The sequence below is a fragment of the Astatotilapia calliptera genome, chromosome 16 (assembly GCF_900246225.1).
Source record: "Astatotilapia calliptera chromosome 16, fAstCal1.2, whole genome shotgun sequence".
Lineage (NCBI taxonomy): Eukaryota > Metazoa > Chordata > Actinopteri > Cichliformes > Cichlidae > Astatotilapia > Astatotilapia calliptera.
Window position 1 is genome coordinate 32806070 of NC_039317.1, and position 20042 is coordinate 32826111.

Here is a 20042-nt window from a genome sequence, read left to right on the forward strand (position 1 = left end):
ACTCACATTCACAGTGGGTAAAAAGTGACGCTGATTTTGTAAATTTTGGTGGTTTAAGGATTAGCCAGGGATTGGCTAAGAACGAGCCGATGAGCGTGCAGCCAGGCAGATCAACTCCTTCATCACATCACATCGTGTTTCAAAACAACAAGATGGTGAAAACACCGGATAACAAGACTTCACAAACCAGTGAGCGATGCCATAGCAGCTTTGTCCTTCCACCTGTTACACTGTCCATGGACACCTCACAGCTAAAACTGTGGCGGAGATGTGAGTTGGTAAAAAGCTCAGTCAAACTTACTGTATTTTGACACATCAGCATGAGGTAGATGAAAGAAAAAACGATTCAAGGTCATGTATAAGATGCATACAAGCTGACGTGTATGATACTTGAAACATACAGTTTTTGAGACTTCTACATCATCAGTGTGTTGTTGCCCCCAAAAAACTCATATATGCAAATTAGTATTCAAGCTTTTAAAAATGTGTTGATATAGCAACAAACCCAAGCTCTAAACCCAAGTAGGGTAAAATATTTGTTTTCTCAAAAAAAACAAACAAAAATGAAATTATGCCAGAGATGACAAAAACGCTGTATTTAGTTATATACATTCTTTTTAAACATGCGTCAGTTTGAGGTAGAGAAAAGACTAATGTTGAACTCAGACAAGTGATTCCAAGCATAGTTATAGCTTTAGCTGGCAGGTGTGCATGTCTGTGACGTCACGCATTTCTGCAGCTGCTGTTTTTACACTTGCAGGAAAATAGAGCCCATTGTCTGTTCGATGAAGCTTGTAGCTATTTAAAGAAAACATCTACTGTATGATCAAATTGAGAGAACATGTCTGCTAGAACCAAGATTCACCAGTGCTCAGTTTGCTTTGAGATTATGGGTTTTTTTATCCCTCGTTAGCTATCATGCTGCTCATGCTGTGTTTTCACCTCACCATCCAATCCGTAACGTCTATTTTTGCGTTGCTGTGCGAGTCTAGCTTGGATGTGGCACTCATGTGATATACTGTACAATCAAGGTGATGGCTGGAAAAGATGCTGAAATTTCCATAACGTCAGACGACCGCTGTTAAACATGCTACAGTGTGTTTCCAAGCTAACCTCCAGTGGCTGTGATGCAATAGAGGGCACTGTGGTGTTGCCCTCCCTGAGGAAAAAACTTGTTTTATTTTTTACTTAATTATTTTAGTCCTTTTTTAAACTAGGTGCTCAAAAGCTTTTCACCTCCTGTCATTTGGAAATGTCTGAAGGTAATAAGCCACTGTCAGATAAAGGGTCTGGAGTAGCAGCAGTGTTGCCAACTTGTAGCACTTATCAGCCAGCCTGCTTACGCTCCAACAAATGATGTTCGTAAGTAAACAGTCTGCCATCAACAGCTTTTGCTGAAAGTGCCGGCTGTACTGTGATGTGTGGGGCTGTGACTCTGGCTCAGTGTTCATTTTTCACCGTGACCTGTGTGCGCTGTTAAAGGCTCTGTGTGTAGAAGTTTAAAAGTCAGCATTTTGGTGATCGTTGGCAGCAAAAACAGTATAGCAATGACAACAGTTAACATTTCTTCACAATTTACAGTACTGTATAAAAAGTTCACGTTAGTTCTTCTTCTTATGAATGTCCGGGACATTTTTTCCTCTTCTTGTCTGCAGAGTGACACTTTTGGTTTGTCTTTGCATCCCTCTTCAGAGTTTGAATAACACAGGAGTAAACGGTCTGATGTCTGCTACAGCGTTTCCTCCTCATCATCAGCCGTTCCGCTCATATTTAGAACAGGCAGATTTTCCCTCAGTGAGATATCATCCACCCGCTTGGGACCGCTGTCCTCAGGCTCCTCGGGTATGGATGGATCCGAGTTACTGATTACGTATCCTGGCAGGGTGGCACGCATGCTGATCGCGGTTGGACCTGTGCTCCGGTAAACGCGGCTGGAAACGAGCGTGGTGGAGCGTGTGGACGGCCCAGCACCAGCCAGGTGGGACTGGCTGCTGGTGCTGTTGTTGTTCAGACCTACGACCACAGATCCATAACGGTAGCGGCCGCACACAACTGGACCCTCCCACTCAAAGGAAAGATTCCACCGTGTCCATGTTTTCTTTATCTCTGTCTGAACCTGTGGGGGTGTGGGGAAAAAAGCCAGTAAATACACAAAGCTGAGTTGTTTTTTGCAAAGATCAGAGTGCAGAAGAAATATTTTGAGGTGCAGAATACTTTTCTAACCAGTGGTTCCTTGTTCCTGTTTCATTTTGTTTAAAATATCAGAGCAGCCAGACTGCATGCACATCCCCGCTTCAGATCTTATTGTTGCTTACATCCCTGTGTGGAAATTACATATTTTACCACAGCTTTTCTGCAGGTAGTCCTGCAAAGACATGCTCTTTAGTTTAACTGGTGATTGCAAATAAGGTGCAGGTGTGAGTGTCAATGTGGCAAGCTGCCTCTCTGTGACCGTCAAGCAAACTGTTGAGGAGGCAAGAGGCATCTCGCTCAGCGCCAGCTGGGATAATCTGTGCAACCCTAACCTGAACAAGCAGCTAATTTAATCATTTAATTGTGTCACTTCCTCCTATATACACCATTTGCAAACACAGAAACCGACTTTTCCCACTCATGAAGGTATTTTGAAAGGATTGATGTCCAGTAAAACTGTGTGACCCTCGCACAGTTGGCACAGGGACACACTTTGTAAAGAAAGCAAAGCCTGAAAAGACAACATTATTTTTATCTCTGATAAGGAAGTTATGTTTTTGCGAGCACTGGCAGACATGTTTTCTGTCTGTAATGATAACATTTGAACAAATTCTGATAAAACTTTGTGAGGGTGTAGACACGTGTGGTGTGTATTGTCAACATATAAAAAGCACTGTAAGAAGTTTTAAAATGTCGTGTCATATTTGACCCTTGACCTTTCCTTCAAGGCCAATAGACCATCTAAAGATCAAAGTGATATCAGTATACAGGGAATGATATATGTTGATTCTAAATATGACAATATTTCATCATGACATTTATGTGCATGCAGTAATGAGCTTTAAGCCTTTGAATACATGAACAATGCTCCTGAATAAGGTTTAATGAATGCTACACACGCACTTTAGCCATGTCAATGAAAATAATAATAATTGTGCATCAATTACATACAAAACAAAACTGACTCGCTTTGTTTTTGGGGGGGGGTTTGCCCTATAACAAACAAAACAAATTCTCCAATCCTAATTACGAGGAAAATAAACTTCTTCCTTGATGCATTCCTAATCGCCATGTCTAATAAGTTGTAGTACGAATGCTATGCACCAAATACAGAAGTGATGAAACAGGCGAGTGTCTGCACCCGGGCATGGCTGAGAATCGTAGTGGAAATGAAGCCCGAGCACATGTATAAAATTTCATGATGACTTAAAACTTCAAAAAGAGGACCCGGCGTACACGTGAGTTTATAAATCTGATGACCAGAGCGTGTATGCAGATCTCTGCCTTCCTACATGTGAATTTACTGTTTTATGGTATCAAACATTTGAGATTGTTTGCTGGACACGGCAGCCTACACTTTCCTATATGCAAGTGGATGAAAAAGATTCAACTGTGCACGCAGCGCGTGGGCTGAATGACTAAAACAGAGCATTAGGAGCAGCTTAAAGCTCCACGGAGCAGCAGAGTAGGGTGTTAATTCCAAGTGTTGGCTGAGACCCTTTTACCTTACATGAGTCATTTGGCTCAGTGTTAATAACAAAATAACAAATTGCTTTATGGCGCTTTTATTCAACAGAATACAAAAACCTTCAGTTTAATTTGGCGTTGTTTGGTTTTCGGTGACTCTGAAAGGCTCCGGAGAATAAAAAGGAGAGCTCCGCAGGATAATGAGGATCACGAAGGGAAAGTGAACGACAGCATAAAAAAAAGAGAGAAGTTTTGTGTAAAGATCAGAGTGTCAGAAATGGAAACTTTAATTCAGCGCTCAGCACTCTCCGTGCAGAATGAGATAATAAAGAGTCAGATAATATGGCAGCACAGATGAAGGGAGAAAAACACGCTTCATCAGCCTGACCACAGATTACATGTACCACCGGAGTAATTAAACCCTTTGTAGGAGATATCAGCAGCTGCATCAGCGCGGCTGGAATTGTTTTCATGTTGTCAGTCTGTTTGCGTGTCTCTTAGTGTGTCATCACGGCAAAAAGTGATCCCAACACCAGCTGTGGGAGGAACTACAACAAAGGCAGCTTTGAGGACTTAGACAGGCGTACAAAAACCTGACACTCTGTGTGTGGACACAACAGTGTGTTGTGAAAGACGCAGACACACAACTCTGCAGCTGTGTTGTTGTGATCGAAATAAAAACTTCAAGTCAGACCCATTAGTACTGAGTGCCCATGTAATTATACAATGACGTAGTAAAAACTGAGTATATCTGAAGCATCAACAACATGTTGACAGGCACAGCAGCCATGCTCTCTAGTTATACTGTCAAAGCACTTCTATCAAGTGTGAATAAATCACTGCCTACTCACCTCTCCATTGCAGTAGCAATAGATAATTGACACAAAGAAGCCCTGAAAAGAAAAATTGAAATACAAGTTATGAACCGTTTCAGACATTTAGTGCGATCATCACATTCTTTACCACTTTGATCTACATGCAATACAAAGAATGGCTATTAAGATGATAGTGATGCTGCAGGTAACCAGTTAATATCACTTTGCTTTAAATACATTTAAAAAATTAAAGTTTTCCACGTAATTTTATGGGATACCTAAAGTGTAAATTGTTTAATTTAATGAAATTGTCACGATAGTGACTGCGACCCAGTGTTTTGCATGTTTTAGTTTTATTCTTTGATTATTGTTATTTTCTCAGTGTTTCCTGGTTTATTTTGAAAGAGTGTTGTGTGTCACTGTGTTTAGTTTGACTTCCCCTGTGACGTCATTGTGCTAATTCTAGTCAGCTGTTTCCTGATCACCTCCTGTGTGTATTTATCAGAATCAGAATCAGAATACTTTATTGATCCCTGGGGGAAATTATTTAAGTCCCCTGTCTTCCGTTGTTCATTGTCAGGTCGTCTGTTTTCCTTCTACGTCGCATCGTAGTCGTTTCATTCTACAGTCTTGTCACAGTTTTTTAGTTTTTCCCAGTTTAGGTTTCTGTTTAGTTGTCGCTCCTACATGTTTACCAGCCTTAATAGAGGCTCGCTTTTGGTTTAAAAATGCAGTCCCTCGCTCCAGCGTCTGCTTTTGGGTGCATTAATAAACGTTCCTGGCATACTCCGCCATGACAGGAATCTGGTCACATTAAATGTACTTGAGTAATTGGGATAGATCCAGTTTACACCAAGCACACCACACCAAGCACTTGAATAAACAGACATTTGATTTTATATATTTCAGCTCAAAATTATGGCTTCAATTTTATCGAGGATGTAGAAGATTTTTCTTATTGTAGTGTCTAATTAAAATAAAGAAAGTGTGTCTCTGGCTCCTTCTGTTCTTGTGTTCACTGAACCAGAAAGTTTTTAACGCAGTTATGAATTATGAAGGTGTCTACAGACCATCTGTGTTTGCATGCTCATGTGTGTGTTTGTGTGCACGTTGCGATGCACAACTAGTGAGAGACATCTTGGTAGTAAATCTCTGAAAAGCCAAAACAAACCAAAGTTCTCTGGAGAGAGTTTTAGTTTCTGATTTTACTAAACATTTCATCATGACAGTAACTGAAGAAGAATATACTCTGCCAAGCTGTTGAAAAACAGAAACGTTAATAATGTACAGACACCAGCGTCTCTAATTCTGATTTTGGCAGCTTGGATCTGTTCTATAAGAAAACCAGCAGCTCAGCATTGTTTCTGTCAGGTTGACAACGTCTCATTTAAGAAATATTCCCTTGTGGCTCATACTGTAGCAAATCCTCTTAATATGAAAAATTACTCATTTAATCTCTTTACACAATCATTGTCCCTAAAATCAGTATCCAAGGTTACCTATTTCACAGTCTTTGTTCATAAAAATGTTACCAAAGAGTAAAGAGATATATATTCTACAATGATGAGATTCAGGTCCTGCATTTCAAAAATAGCAGAGAAGATAATTACTTGATTTTAAAAAAAAAAGGATTCAGAGAATCAGAGACATTTATCCAATATCAAAAGAAGAAAGAAGCACGTACTTATAACAGAATGGATTGGATTTATATAGTGCTTTTCAAGGCACCCAAAGTGCTTTACAATGCCACTATTCATTCACTCTCACATTCATACACTGGTGGAGGCAGCTACAGTTGTAGCCACAGCTGTCCTGGGGCAGACTGACAGAAGCGAGGCTGCCATATCGCACCATCGGCCCCTCTGGCCAACACCAGTAGGCAGTAGGGTAAAGTGTCTTGCCCAAGGACACAACAACCAGGACAGAGAGCCCGGGGATCGAACCGGCGACCTTCCGGTTACAGATATGTTACAGGCCTTCGATGGGGTCTGTTTTTAAACTGTTTTTTTAACAGAAAAGCAGAGACAGGAGACATCAGTTGCGTTCGGTCTGCAGGCTCTTCCTCGTCTGATTTATTAACAGAGTTTAACAACGTCCTTTTCTTTTCATTTAGACACACACATTTCGCTTTTAACAACACAAACATTCAATTAGGTCCATAGCTCAAACCCTTTTGGTTACCTTGCACTCTCACAAGAATAAACTTACAAAATAATCATTGTATATGAACGTCCTTATTTACAATAAATCTGTAACCAATTTTACTGCATTTCAGCATCAAAACATTTCTGTGCAGCACCACTAACACTGCAATTAACCCGCTTATGTCACCTTTATACTTTTCTTATACTTTAACAGATTCAAACAATATATTACATTTGTAACCAATAAACAAAAATATTCTTCCCTTGCTCACAAACAGTTCACAATCATCCACAAACAGTATACATCAGACTATTTACATTTGACACATAAGAACTGGGTAGGTCCTAATCAACTGTAACTTCCAATAATGCCAGGATAAAAGAAGTGTCTAAGAGCTCCATTTGTCACAAAATAAAACAGATAATAAGACCAGCTGCCTATTTAGACTACGAGTGAAATGGCGGCTGCCATTACAAATGGCGGTATAGTTAGCTTTCTCTCAATCAGTGAAAACACACTCTCTCACAACATTTGCGGTCTTTAAACTAAGACAGAAAAAGGTTTCTTGCCTTTATATGTACATTGTGGTGAGCAAACTTGAACTACTGACCTGTTTTTTTAACAGAAAAGCAGAGACAGGAGACATCAGTTGCGTTCGGTCTGCAGGCTCTTCCTCGTCTGAGGCCGAGACGCGTTGCAACAGCCTATCGCACTCACCACTATCTCCCCCTTGTGGCAATGCCACGCAATTACATTGTCCATAACGCTAAATGAAAAGTGCAATACCACCATAAAATCAGGTCTTTTACATCAAAAACAATTCACAACAAAATTACAATTGTGACCATACACTTGTGGGCGTCACACACTCCCCAACAAAAAGAAAATGGCTCCTGACATTTAACCTCTTACCCTTTAAAACTCATTATACTCATTACTCAAACAACTCAAATCACATCCCCTTCCCACATTCCTTGTGTACTAACATGTATAGATTGGGCAGTTATAATATACAGGGAAGGTGCCTGGGTGTGCACAGTGAGATGTTGGAATGCGATATGGCACTAGGGGAAAGTAAGGTAACAGGGGATATGGTGGCATGGTGTAGTGTGTTGTGTTTGGTGACTCGTGCACTTCAGCACAACTGACTGATGGATGCACCCGGAGAGAGGGCTGGCCAAGGGTGTCATATGTGAAATGTGTAACAGGCCGTCGTTCTCTAGTAGACCTTCTTAGAACTGATTCATTAGTCGGCGGGGCCACGTTAGGTGTATACTGTGCCCTTTCTGAAAGCGGCAGTCCAACTTCTCCTTCGTCGACTGTGAAAGGCACTTCAGTGACTCCTGATTCCTGTACCCTCTCATGTTCCTCCTCTCCCATGTCGTTGTCAAGTTCAGTGCTTTGGTGTCCACCATCTTGTTCCATTCCTTGTTCCCTCAATTCATCTGTTGCTTCTGTTGGCTGAGGTGCTCCACAGTTGACCACTCTGCTGAACTCAGCTGTTCCTCTTGGGGGTCCAACAGTATGGTTACAGGTATGTAGTGCATCCTCTTTGTTCCCACTTCTCAAATCATACCTCAACTCATAATACATGGAACTCTCATCCTCATCGGAGCTTGCGTCAGAGTGGGGTTGAAACTCTGTCTCTCCTTGAGCTGGTTTTGGTTTCTTTTTCTTGACGGCGGATGGCCCGTCCCCCTTATCTACAGCAGGCAAGTCCACAGGAAGCTCATTGACAAGATGCAATAGATTGCGATGCAGAACACGCACTTTCTTCCCCTTTGCCTCTGAGGTCACTCTGTACACTGGGCTGTCATTGATCTGTTCCTTCACCACATAAATGGTGTTCTCCCAGTAGGACCTTAACTTGCCAGGACCACCCCTCTCAGTCAGGTTCCGCACTAGTACTCTGTCTCCAGGTTGGAGTACCACTCCTTTCAAATGCCGGTCATAGTGTTTCTTTCCACGATCACTTGACTTTTGGCTGTTTCCAGATGCAATCCTGTAAGCCTCAGTCATTCGTTCTTTCCATTTCTCAGCATAACCTCTTGCAGTTTGTGGCTCTCCATCAGTAACCAACTTGAACAGGAGGTCTACTGGCATTCGTGGATGTCGACCAAAAAGCAGAAAGAATGGCGAGTAACCCGTTGCTTCATGGCGAGTGCAATTGTACGCATGAACCATCTGTGGGAGATATTCTCTCCATCTTTCTTTTTTTCTTCACTCAGGGTCCTCAGCATCTGCAAGATGGTACGATTAAAGCGTTCAGCTGGGTTGCCCTGAGGGTGGTACGGAGTTGTTCGAGAGTGCCCCACATTGCTCAACTGTTGTAGAGTCCGGAAAAGCTCGTTCTCGAACTCCCGCCCCTGATCATGGTGCAGCCTTAAAGGGTAGCCAAACCTGGGATATAATCACTGAAAATCCTTTCAGCTGCAGTTTTGCCACTCTTGTTGCGGGTTGGATAGGCCTGGGCATACCTAGTAAAGTGGTCTACCACAACTAGGATATACTGATATCCGCCCCTGCTTGGCTCTAAGTGGAGGTAATCAACTGAAACCAATTCCATTGGTGAGCTTGTGGTAATGCTGGACATGGGAGCTCGGACATGTGTCACCGGTTTCTTCTGTTTGATGCACGGACACTGCCGGGTGACATAGGCTTCGATGTCTCGCCTCATGTATGGCCAGTAGAACCGTTGCCTCGCCAGGCTGAGAACTCTTTCTACCCCGACATGCCCCATGTCATCATGCAGATGTTTCAGGACCAGGGATTTGAAGCTAGCTGGTAAGACTAGTTGGCGCTTTTCTGCAGTCTTACGATACAGAACTCCGTCTTCTAAGCTCAGCTTTGTCCACTCATGCATCATTTTCCTTGCCGGACCTCTCACATTCCGTCTCATGTCATCTGTCAGCTTTTGATCTGAGTCTTTCATTTTCATGATCTCACCTATCGCAGGATCTGCTCTTTGAGCCCTTTGTAGTTCATCCAAATTGATGGGCGTGACCATTTCTTGGATTACTGGTTCAAGCTGGTCACCTTGCGCTAAAACCAGAGCAGCGATCCATGCGACATCTCCATGCTTGCCTGCTCCACATCCCTCCCAAGTAGCGGCAACAGCTTCTTTGGAGAGCTCTTTTGTACATTCAGTGACGTATCTGTCAATGTCAAGGGGACTCCTCGACAGGGTGTCTGCGTCAACATTTACTTTGCCAGGTCTGTACCTTATATCAAACCTGAAATCTGATAGCTCTCCCACCCATCTGAACCCAACCGCATTCAACTTGGCGGTACTCATGACATAAGTTAAGGGATTGTTGTCTGTGTAGATGGTAAAATACGGGGCATAGAACAAGTAATCCCTGAACTTCTCGCAGACAGCCCACTTGAGGGCGAGAAACTCAAGCTTGCCCGAGTGGAGTCTGTAATTCTTTTCAGCCGGTGTCAGTGTTCGGGAGCCGTATCCAATCACTCTTAGCTTCCCACTCTGATGTTGGTAGAGAACGGCCCCAAGTCCTTTATCAGATGCGTCTGTATGAAGGACGAAGGGAAGCTCAAAATCCGGGTAGGCAAGTACAGGGGGGTTTACCAACATATCAATCAACTTACACAGGGCACCCTGGTGCTTCTCTGCCCACTCAACTGGTGTTTTGGATGGTAACTGTGCGCCTTTCCCCTTCTGTCCTGTAACCTTCCCCAGAAGATGCTCCTCTTTGGTTTTCTTGGGTTGCAAAAGCTCATAGATGGGTTTTGCTATTCTCGAGAAATCCTGGATATATGAGCGATAGTAACTCAGGAACCCAGCAATCCTCCTCACATCTCCCACTGTGGCAGGTGTCTCCTTTTTCAGGGCGTACACTGCCTCGAGATCTTTTGGGTCAATGCGTACTCCTTCAGCTGACACTAAGCGCCCAACATACCTCACTTCTCTTTTAAATAGGTCACATTTTGTCGGCCGGAGTTTGACTCCGTAGTTCTGCAGGGCTCTCAAGACTTTCCTCAGCCCTTCCACATGTTCCTCAAAAGTCTTGGCGTAGCACAAGATGTCATCCAAGTATGGAATGCAGCACTCATCCCGAAGGGGAGCCAGCATTTCTTCCATACTGCGTTGGAATGCAGCAGGTGCGTTGGTAAGACCGAAGGGAATTCGCACCCATTCATAAAGGCCCCAGGGGGTGATGAATGCAGTCAGATGGCGGGATCCTTCTGCTATAAAGCCCTGGTGATAGGCTTTTCCCTGGTCCAAAATGGAGAACCAGTTGTACCCTCCCAAGGTGTCAATGAGGTCCTGGATTCTTGGTAATGGGTGGCGATCAGGTACTGTGCGCTGGTTCAGGAGACGGTAGTCGATACAGAGCCTTAGGGAGCCATCCTTTTTCCGCACACAAACTATTGGCGCAGAGTAAGGGGATCTAGACTTTACAATCCATCCTCTTGCCAAGAGGTCCTCAATATACTCTTTAACCTCCTTATAGAGGGGTTTTGGAATTGAGGTGTACGATTTCTGAATTGGGGTTGTGTCTTTGAGTGTTATTGTCATTTCCAAGCTGGGAATGCACCCCATGTCATTCTCATCACGTGCAAAAGCCCCTGACTCTTCCCTTAACATTTTCTTGGCCACAGATTGTTGGTCTTCAGTCAGGTGGCTAACATCAACAGGTGGATCCCATTCCTGTGTTGCTTGATCTTCACCGCCCTGCTGGGGTATTTGAGATACATCAGAGTCGACATCTTGAGTCACTTTGGGCTCATTGAGGTTTGGTAAGTCAGTTTGTACGACTCCTGCTATTGGTTCAATAGTTCCAAGGGCTGCTCTGCCGGTGAGGGTCACATCATGCTTAGTGTGGTTGCCAATAGGTACTTTGACATATGGGACTCTGGCATCACAAACTGTGAGGAGGCTGTTGCCAATATCAAGCTGTTGCAGTTGTGGGTTGCTCTCAGTTGGTTCAAAGAGCACGAGGGGGTTGGACATGTCAACTGTAGAGGAGACTTTACACTTAACATACTTAACTTGACCAGCCGGGATTACTACATCATACAGGCCCACTTTTAGGACACTCTGGCTGACCACGTTATCACTGGTAAGCTTGGTCTGGATGAAGTTGACCAGTGCCGTCGCTGTGTCATCCTGGAGGTTCATCGCGCTGCGCAGGAGGCTCACAATGGTGGGTATGAGGTTTGTACTAGCATTTGGCCCCAGTATCAGCTGTTCAATTACATTGAAACCAATCAGGGGGCAGTCCATGGGCACACTGCTTACTAAAAAGGGGACTTGTACAGTCAAGTTTGGGTCACTATTCTCTGGGAGACTCACCATCACGCCCACCCAGCCGTCGTAGGGTAATGGCTGGCCATTAACACCAAGCACACTAAGAGCCTTATCTCCAATAAGTTCTGTCAGTGGCCGGAGTTTGTGGTCAGAGAGGTAGGTTTTTGCCCACTGGCGATCAATGAGACTCACTTGTGCACCTGTGTCCAATAAACAGTCCACTGCAAAGCTATGAATGTAACACTTGATTTTACATTTTTTTCCAACAAGCTGTGCCACTCTCTCACTTGCCCCTGTGTCTGCATTTTTTGTTGGAAGGGTCGCCCAACTACTTCTGACATGAGCAAACTCTTCTGAGCACATACCTCGTGATTTTGGGTCTGGCTGTCCACTGGTTCTGGGCGTGTGTGTATCAGCAGGAGGCCAACTAGAGCTTCTGGGTTGGCTTCGTTTGAGACATCCCACTGCCCTGTGACCTGTCTCCCCACAGATAAAACAATGAGTGCATGAAGTAGCCCCACTTTCAATACACTTGGGACAGCCATACTGTTTTGCAGTTTGTCTGGGCTTCTGCTTTGGGTGTGCACACTGACAAGTGGGTTCACGAGCCTGACTGGCTGTGAGAGACTCAACCACTTTGGTCAGGGTTTCCACCTTCGCAGCCAGCTCTTCTATGACTTTATTCTTACTCTTAGATTTACAGTCAGTCATTTCAGTGTCTTTGGCAGGTTCAAGTTGAGCAGTATGAGCATGTGTTACCTTTTGTCGAGTGGAATATCCCAGTCTTCGCTGTCGCTCACTCTCTTCGCTTGACACTTTGTTCACTTGCCTTATCAAGGCTTCATCTGACACACTGTAGTCTGATAGTAGTGGCTTGAGTTCATTACGAATGTCACTATATTTTGGTAGAAGACCTTGATGAATGGTGCGTAGAAATACATTTTGGATCGTACGTGTCTCATACGCAACGTCCATGTTATCCTGCCTGGATGCAAACATGACTTTCTGCTTCAGTCCAATCATCCTGTAGAGGAACTGTTGTGGAGTTTCATGGTCATGTTGCTTAGTGCTCAACAATTCCTGAAATAACTCACTCCCACTCTTCTCACTCAGGTGTGAACGTAGTAAGCTTTTGAGTTCAATGAGGGTCAAGTCATCTTTACTGATCAACATGTCCTTAAACTGTCCAGGCTTGATAATACGGAGCACACCTTGAATGATCTCTCCCTCTGTGTGCTTCACCTTGAGCCCCTCCTCAATCTGCTTACACAGTCCATGGTAGCTAATGTCAGATGCAATGTCCCCAACCTGACCACCATGTACTTTAAACTCTCTGCGTTGCAAAAATGGCAGGTCTCTTAGGGAAACCATGTGATCAGGCTTAGATTGTCGCATGTCTGTGGTGGAACGGCTGTTTGTCACGCTCTCAGCTCGAGGCTGGAGTGACTGTGTAATAGTGGGGGTGGGTGTGTCTTGTGTTGCAGATGTCACTTGTAAATCTGCTAACTTTTTACCAAGTGCCTCGTAGTTAGCCTTTAGCATTTCATACTCTGTTATTTGTGGATTAACAGACTCAAGAGGCAATATAGCTGAGGTAAGTACATCACTCTGTTCCGGGTGCTTAAGTGTTGTGAGAGTAACAACATTTTCCTCTGAGACTACAGGGTGAGATACTTCAGCGGCATGACTATCAATGAGATGAATAATAGCATCTTTCAACAGCAGTAGGTGTGAAAACCCCTGATCCTCTAAGTCAAGCAATGTCTTACAGCGTAGATAAGCACAAACATAATCAAAACAACTTTCCTCATCACCACGTCTTACACTTGCGGGGTCCACATCAGGTACTGGTGTGATGTTTGTAGCAATCTGGAAGAGTTCCTCTGCTGTCAGTGCATAAAGACTCTTTCTGATCTGCCAAGCCAGTTCTTTTCTTTCACTGTCCTCCATTCTGTGTCTTTTGGCTAGCACTCCTCACAGTGCAGTCAGCTCAAACACGCAGCCCGTCACCTCTCCAGCAGGGGTTCCCCTCCTCGACACAGGTCCCGCTGCTGCCTCAGTTGCACGTCTGCTGTTCCAACACGCCTGCCCTGTGATGGCTGTCTCTGGTTCGTTGATTAAAGGATCAGCAGTCACCCACGTAGCATGCTGATCCCCGTACGGGCCACCAAAATTATGTTACAGGCCTTCGATGGGGTCTGTTTTTAAACTGTTTTTTTAACAGAAAAGCAGAGACAGGAGACATCAGTTGCGTTCGGTCTGCAGGCTCTTCCTCGTCTGATTTATTAACAGAGTTTAACAACGTCCTTTTCTTTTCATTTAGACACACACATTTCGCTTTTAACAACACAAACATTCAATTAGGTCCATAGCTCAAACCCTTTTGGTTACCTTGCACTCTCACAAGAATAAACTTACAAAATAATCATTGTATATGAACGTCCTTATTTACAATAAATCTGTAACCAATTTTACTGCATTTCAGCATCAAAACATTTCTGTGCAGCACCACTAACACTGCAATTAACCCGCTTATGTCACCTTTATACTTTTCTTATACTTTAACAGATTCAAACAATATATTACATTTGTAACCAATAAACAAAAATATTCTTCCCTTGCTCACAAACAGTTCACAATCATCCACAAACAGTATACATCAGACTATTTACATTTGACACATAAGAACTGGGTAGGTCCTAATCAACTGTAACTTCCAATAATGCCAGGATAAAAGAAGTGTCTAAGAGCTCCATTTGTCACAAAATAAAACAGATAATAAGACCAGCTGCCTATTTAGACTACGAGTGAAATGGCGGCTGCCATTACAAATGGCGGTATAGTTAGCTTTCTCTCAATCAGTGAAAACACACTCTCTCACAACATTTGCGGTCTTTAAACTAAGACAGAAAAAGGTTTCTTGCCTTTATATGTACATTGTGGTGAGCAAACTTGAACTACTGACCTGTTTTTTTAACAGAAAAGCAGAGACAGGAGACATCAGTTGCGTTCGGTCTGCAGGCTCTTCCTCGTCTGAGGCCGAGACGCGTTGCAACAGCCTATCGCACTCACCACTATCTCCCCCTTGTGGCAATGCCACGCAATTACATTGTCCATAACGCTAAATGAAAAGTGCAATACCACCATAAAATCAGGTCTTTTACATCAAAAACAATTCACAACAAAATTACAATTGTGACCATACACTTGTGGGCGTCACAGATACGCTTCCCAACCCCCTGAGCCATGGTCGCTTAATATTTCCAGAAGTGGAAATATTAAGCCAGAAAATAATATAGTGCAGCTAATAGTGTTACTACACTGCACTGCAAGACCCTGACACAACAATGAGTGAGAGCATCTGCTATTTCAGTGTAAAATCTGCTGTGCTGACATACAAATGCAGGAATAACTTGGAGGAATGGGAATAAAGTTTCCATAGGTGCCCAGTTTGAATCGACTGACTGGCTGAGGCTTGTGTAGTTTCCTCCCACACTCCAGAGACATGCATGTTAGGTTAATTGGTGATTGTAAATCAGGCTTAGGTGTGAACGGTCATCTGTCTGTCTGACAGACGGTCCATGATGTTCCCTATGACAACCCAAACGGATGGATGGATGTCCATCTACTGTTTTTTTTGTTTGTTTTTTTGCAGGTGTGTACTGCCCATAAGTTTTACATGTACTTAACGTAATATTAAGGAAATGTGACGCTACAGGAGATCTGTTGATGTCGTCTCAAAATGAACCTGGGGGTAATATCGATAATGTCAAGGAGAATGACTGAAGATACGTGCCTACAGGTGTGGTTGTAGGACGTTGTATCAGTTTCATAAATGCTCTTCTACCAAAACCTTCCTGACAGACTGCATGGACTAAAGCAGCGCGCCACCTATGCAATGCACTGCTGCTCTGCCATAGAAGCCGATACCATGAAGCTCCTGGTGGACAGTGTTTGTGCTAATGTTAATGCCAGAGAAGGAACATTGATATTTGTAAGAGTTGTTGAAACAGTGAATGGGCTGGTAAATGGACTGGTTCTTATATAGCGCTTTTCTACTCTCACTGAGCACTCAGTGCGTTATACAACTTGTGCATTCACCCAATCACACAAGCACTTTATGTACTTTATGTATGTATGTTTTTTAGTGCTTCTATCTAATATTCACTCGCATTCATGCTCCGATGGATGCATCGGAGCGTGGGGATAATAAAGATATTTGGCATGCAGACTAGAGCAGACTGGGATCAAACCACCAACCTTCCGGTGAGTAGGTCACCCACTCTACCACCTGAGCTACAGCCAACAGCGGCATCCCATTACAGCACAGCTTCAATTCAATGAGCTCTTTAGAACAATGTTTGCAAAGGCAGACAGCATGGCTAGGTGCTTGATTTTATACACTTGTAGGAATGAGACTGAAAACACCTGAAATCAAAGATTAAGAGCTTTACTTGTAATTAAATATCTAAAAGCAGGTGGGGTGTCCTTGTTACCTTTCGTAAAGCCAGAAAGCTCAGCACTATCAGCAAACAGAGGTCATCATACTCTCCTTACTGTGACTAAACTTTTCCCAGGCCTTCTGATCCAGTGACACCTCACAAGGGCAATGGGTTAACTCCAAAAAATCCATTACACTTCAGGCCTTTATCACTACACTAATGTGCTTGAGTGCATCTTTGTAAATGCATTTTTTAAATTAATTGTCACTTGCAAAACCAATCATACCAAACCTGGAGTCTGGGAGCACTCATCCATGCAAAAGAGAATTGGAGGAACTGAGGTGAGTAAGAGCTTGGCAGATAACTTCCACCCCAGGGCCTCTCAGCAGGTTAATCTAGCCCTGTGGGTTGCTTAGCACCTGTCCAGACATCACTTCCATACAAATGACACTTAGCATCTGTCCTTACATCTGCATGTAGCTTAACTTTATTTTTTATCTAAGGGTTTACTTTTTTTTTTAGAGTATTTACATGGATAAATGCAATAACAAGTAATGTTTTCGAGTGAATGTGTTTAATTTACACATTCAGAGCAATTTTTGTCTCCATGATAATATTGTGGCTTCAAATAAATGCGCTCGTGCTGCGGTGGATGCTGAGGTGGATGCTGAGGTGGATGGAGTGATGCAGCTGAGGGTTATTTGGCTCATCGGGGGGCAGTGCGTAATTTTTGTGCTCATTTTGGCAGAAAATTGTGTTTTTGTTGCATCTTTGGATCCCATCACAAATTCAAGCATGGTGTTTGTTTGTTTTTGGCTTCAGCTGGCATAGGTGCACACATCAGCCTAATTAAAAAAAAGAAATTATTAAAATGTCTTGGTTATACTGGTTGGTTGAATATGGCCCCCTACTATTTAAGGATGTAGCTGCACATTATCAAACATGGATCAGAGCTTTTGGGGTCCATTTATTAGTAAGGTAGAACAATGTTCCCACAGGCAGCTGATACAATGTTCCACACGCTTCCTTTCTCTTTACCCTTTAAAACCTGCTCTACACACATATCCTTTATTCTGTAAATTAGAAATGCCGCATTGCGTTTGAATGACTCTGCCAACCACTGAAGTTGCAGTCAAATTCAATTGTAACCATGTCATCCTGGAGGCCAAGTCAAAGTTTGTGCCAAATGCTAAGAAATTCCCCAAAGGCATTCCTGAGATATTGTATCCACAAGCCTGGGATGGGCAAACAGACGACCTGAAAGCCTATTGCGTCTAATCGCAGCCACCGCCAGCCATGAAAAGGTTACGAAACTACAAAGTAAACAAAGTTAAAGAGTCATGCTTCCTGTTTGTGAAGCCTCTGTGCTCTGAAGTTACTGTCACAGTTTTGTGAACTTGCTATATATTCCTATTTTTGAATAATGACTCTGAAACCACGATTGTTAAACTTACTCCTTGCACAGTCACGTCTACCTAAGCTTGACTTTGGTACTGAGACTGGCTCCCTTTTGCTTACCCTGCACCTACGCTGACTATGCACCTTTAAAAGACACAGAATTATTCATGAGTGTCTTCTGGGTTTATTTTTTTAATAAATATAAAACAATGTGGTGTTACGTGAAGGAAAGTACTTATTATAGGAATGACAGTCTATTTTGTTCTGCTGGTAAATCAGAGTAACATTAAAGCTGACATTTACATCATCTATTTAGGTTTTTTGCTTACAAATTTATTTAATTTTTCCTTTCAAGTTGTGTAAAATGTTAATAAAAAACAAAATGATTTACGTATCTTTAACCTCGATATTTAACTGTCAGGTTTTTTTTAAACTACAGGATCATTTTTAATCTGATGACAGCAACATTTCACATTAAGACGGCATCATGTTCACTCTGTCAGCTGTTATTTTCTTTCGTTCTTGTTAATTGCACATTGTGTCTGCTATATAACTTCCTGTGACACTGCTCAGCAATCAGTGGCCTCAGAGAGAAGACCGAGCACCTTTACCACAAAGACCTTTTATTACACGACTTTCAGAAGTTCTCGAGTGTTGAATGTTCATCGTATTAAATGCTTGACTGGTTAATAAAAAACTTAAGTAAATGTGCCTGAAGGTCAGTTATTATAAAATACTTAAAAGACAGTGGATAATTTGCAGAACACTTAAGTGTAAACTTAATTGAAACTGGTTCAAAGAAACTACGAATTATGAAAACGACATCATCTCAGCGCAGGCGACCAGCGAAAACCAAATGTAGGAAAATACCGTAAATTTTGTATAGTGACCTTTAAAACCATGTTTTCCTTTCTGTACTTACTTTTAGAGTACATATGACTAAAATGAACTCAGGCAGTAAAAATTACACAAGGTTTCGTGCATTTTAATTTTTTTCAATGAAAGGCCTCATTTATTCATTATTATTTATTTATTTATTTATTATGCTGAAGCATAACGTTTCAGCTTTTTCAAACAGTAGCTTACGCATGTATGGCATAAACATTTTGGTAACATGTTCGCTGATTATTCATGCCAAGCTGAAAATAAACTCTGTTCATGTATGTTAGTTAATCTAGTTCACACCCAGTACAGGGCTCAACCCCACTTACATATAATTATAACTGCTCATTTAAATTTAGGCAGCACTCAAGAGTCATTATGAAGGCGCTTCACTGACAGTCACCCAGAGGCATTTAGAGAAGATAATTGTGGGCCATCCCGATCCATGACATGAAAAATGTAATAATTGAGCTGACTAGTTGACGTGTAAGTGATAAAATATCCACGACTCAGTCACTTTCAGAAAAGTAACTGAAGGATGCAAGAATGCATCTAAAAGCTGCAGGACGGAAGCTCTCAAGGACTGGGATCGGGCACCCCTGATCTAGAAGATGCTCAGTAAGTTATTGTTACTCAGATTACATCCAAGACATGAACACGGCAGTTCGATTACACTTTATTTACACTAGCAGAGGCAAATAAGATGAATTCCCTTTTGAATATTCTTTGGCGTGTCAGCAAGCTTAAAGAAATCTACTCTTCTGTGTGTGTGTAACAGTGCTTATTTTTATTTGGCCGCAGAAAAATCTATAATGATCTGCTTTTAAATGCTACTACAGTGCGACAGCAGTAATTAAAGGCTTTTCTAAATGCTAAATCTTTAGAGCCGCTGTGGCCGTACAAGCCTCTTGGTTCAGGGAGCACTGTAAAATCTCTACAATCCCTGTCACTCACATCGTTACTGCCGAGACACGTCTAACAGTACTGTAATTAAAAATGCAGGAGCACTGGTGTTACTGTTAATTGATTGGTTTCTATGGATTTGTGGCGAGTCGTTTGAAATGTGTCAGTACCCAAGACACCTGCTGATTTGGCTTGGAAAGAGTGGAATCATTATTAAAAGCTGCCAAACTGGATAAGCTCATGAGTAAAGTCGCTTGCTTGATGCTTTCACTACTCGCTGTGCAATTGTGGTTTTACACGTGTTTATTTAGGCAGCAGATGGAACAGATGCCTGTGACCTTGGAATAGATATAAAGAGCTTGTGTGTACCAGTGTAAATAAACGATGTTCATTGTAGGCCCCCTCTAGCTGTCGGCAACTGCACAGTTTTAAATAGTCTCTCATTAACTTGCCAAATAATGCTTGGACTGACCGGCTGAAAGTTTCCACAAACAAAAGAAAAGTGCAAAAGTTAGGAAAACAAAATGT

General features: G+C 42.6%; 2 protein-coding genes across 2 annotated transcripts in view; both read right to left on the reverse strand.

Annotated features, from left to right (window-relative positions):
* Positions 1-287: 287 nt before the first annotated feature.
* The window catches only part of pth2ra (parathyroid hormone 2 receptor a), an 80865-nt gene continuing 61110 nt past the window's right edge, over positions 288-20042 (reverse strand). Inside the window, exons 12-13 of the mRNA XM_026144345.1 lie at positions 4512-4553; positions 288-2116 (exon numbers count right to left, since the gene is read on the reverse strand). Coding sequence (XP_026000130.1) covers positions 1730-2116; positions 4512-4553 — 429 coding nt within the window. The 3' untranslated portion in view covers positions 288-1729. The remainder of the gene's footprint in view (positions 2117-4511; positions 4554-20042) is intronic.
* Positions 6452-8839, reverse strand: LOC113007628 (uncharacterized). Its single transcript, XM_026144346.1, has 2 exons — positions 7231-8839; positions 6452-6474 (listed from the first exon to the last, which is right to left on the reverse strand). The coding sequence occupies exon 1, from the start codon at positions 8802-8804 to the stop codon at positions 7602-7604; it is 1203 nt and encodes a 400-aa protein (XP_026000131.1). The 5' UTR covers positions 8805-8839; the 3' UTR covers positions 6452-6474; positions 7231-7601.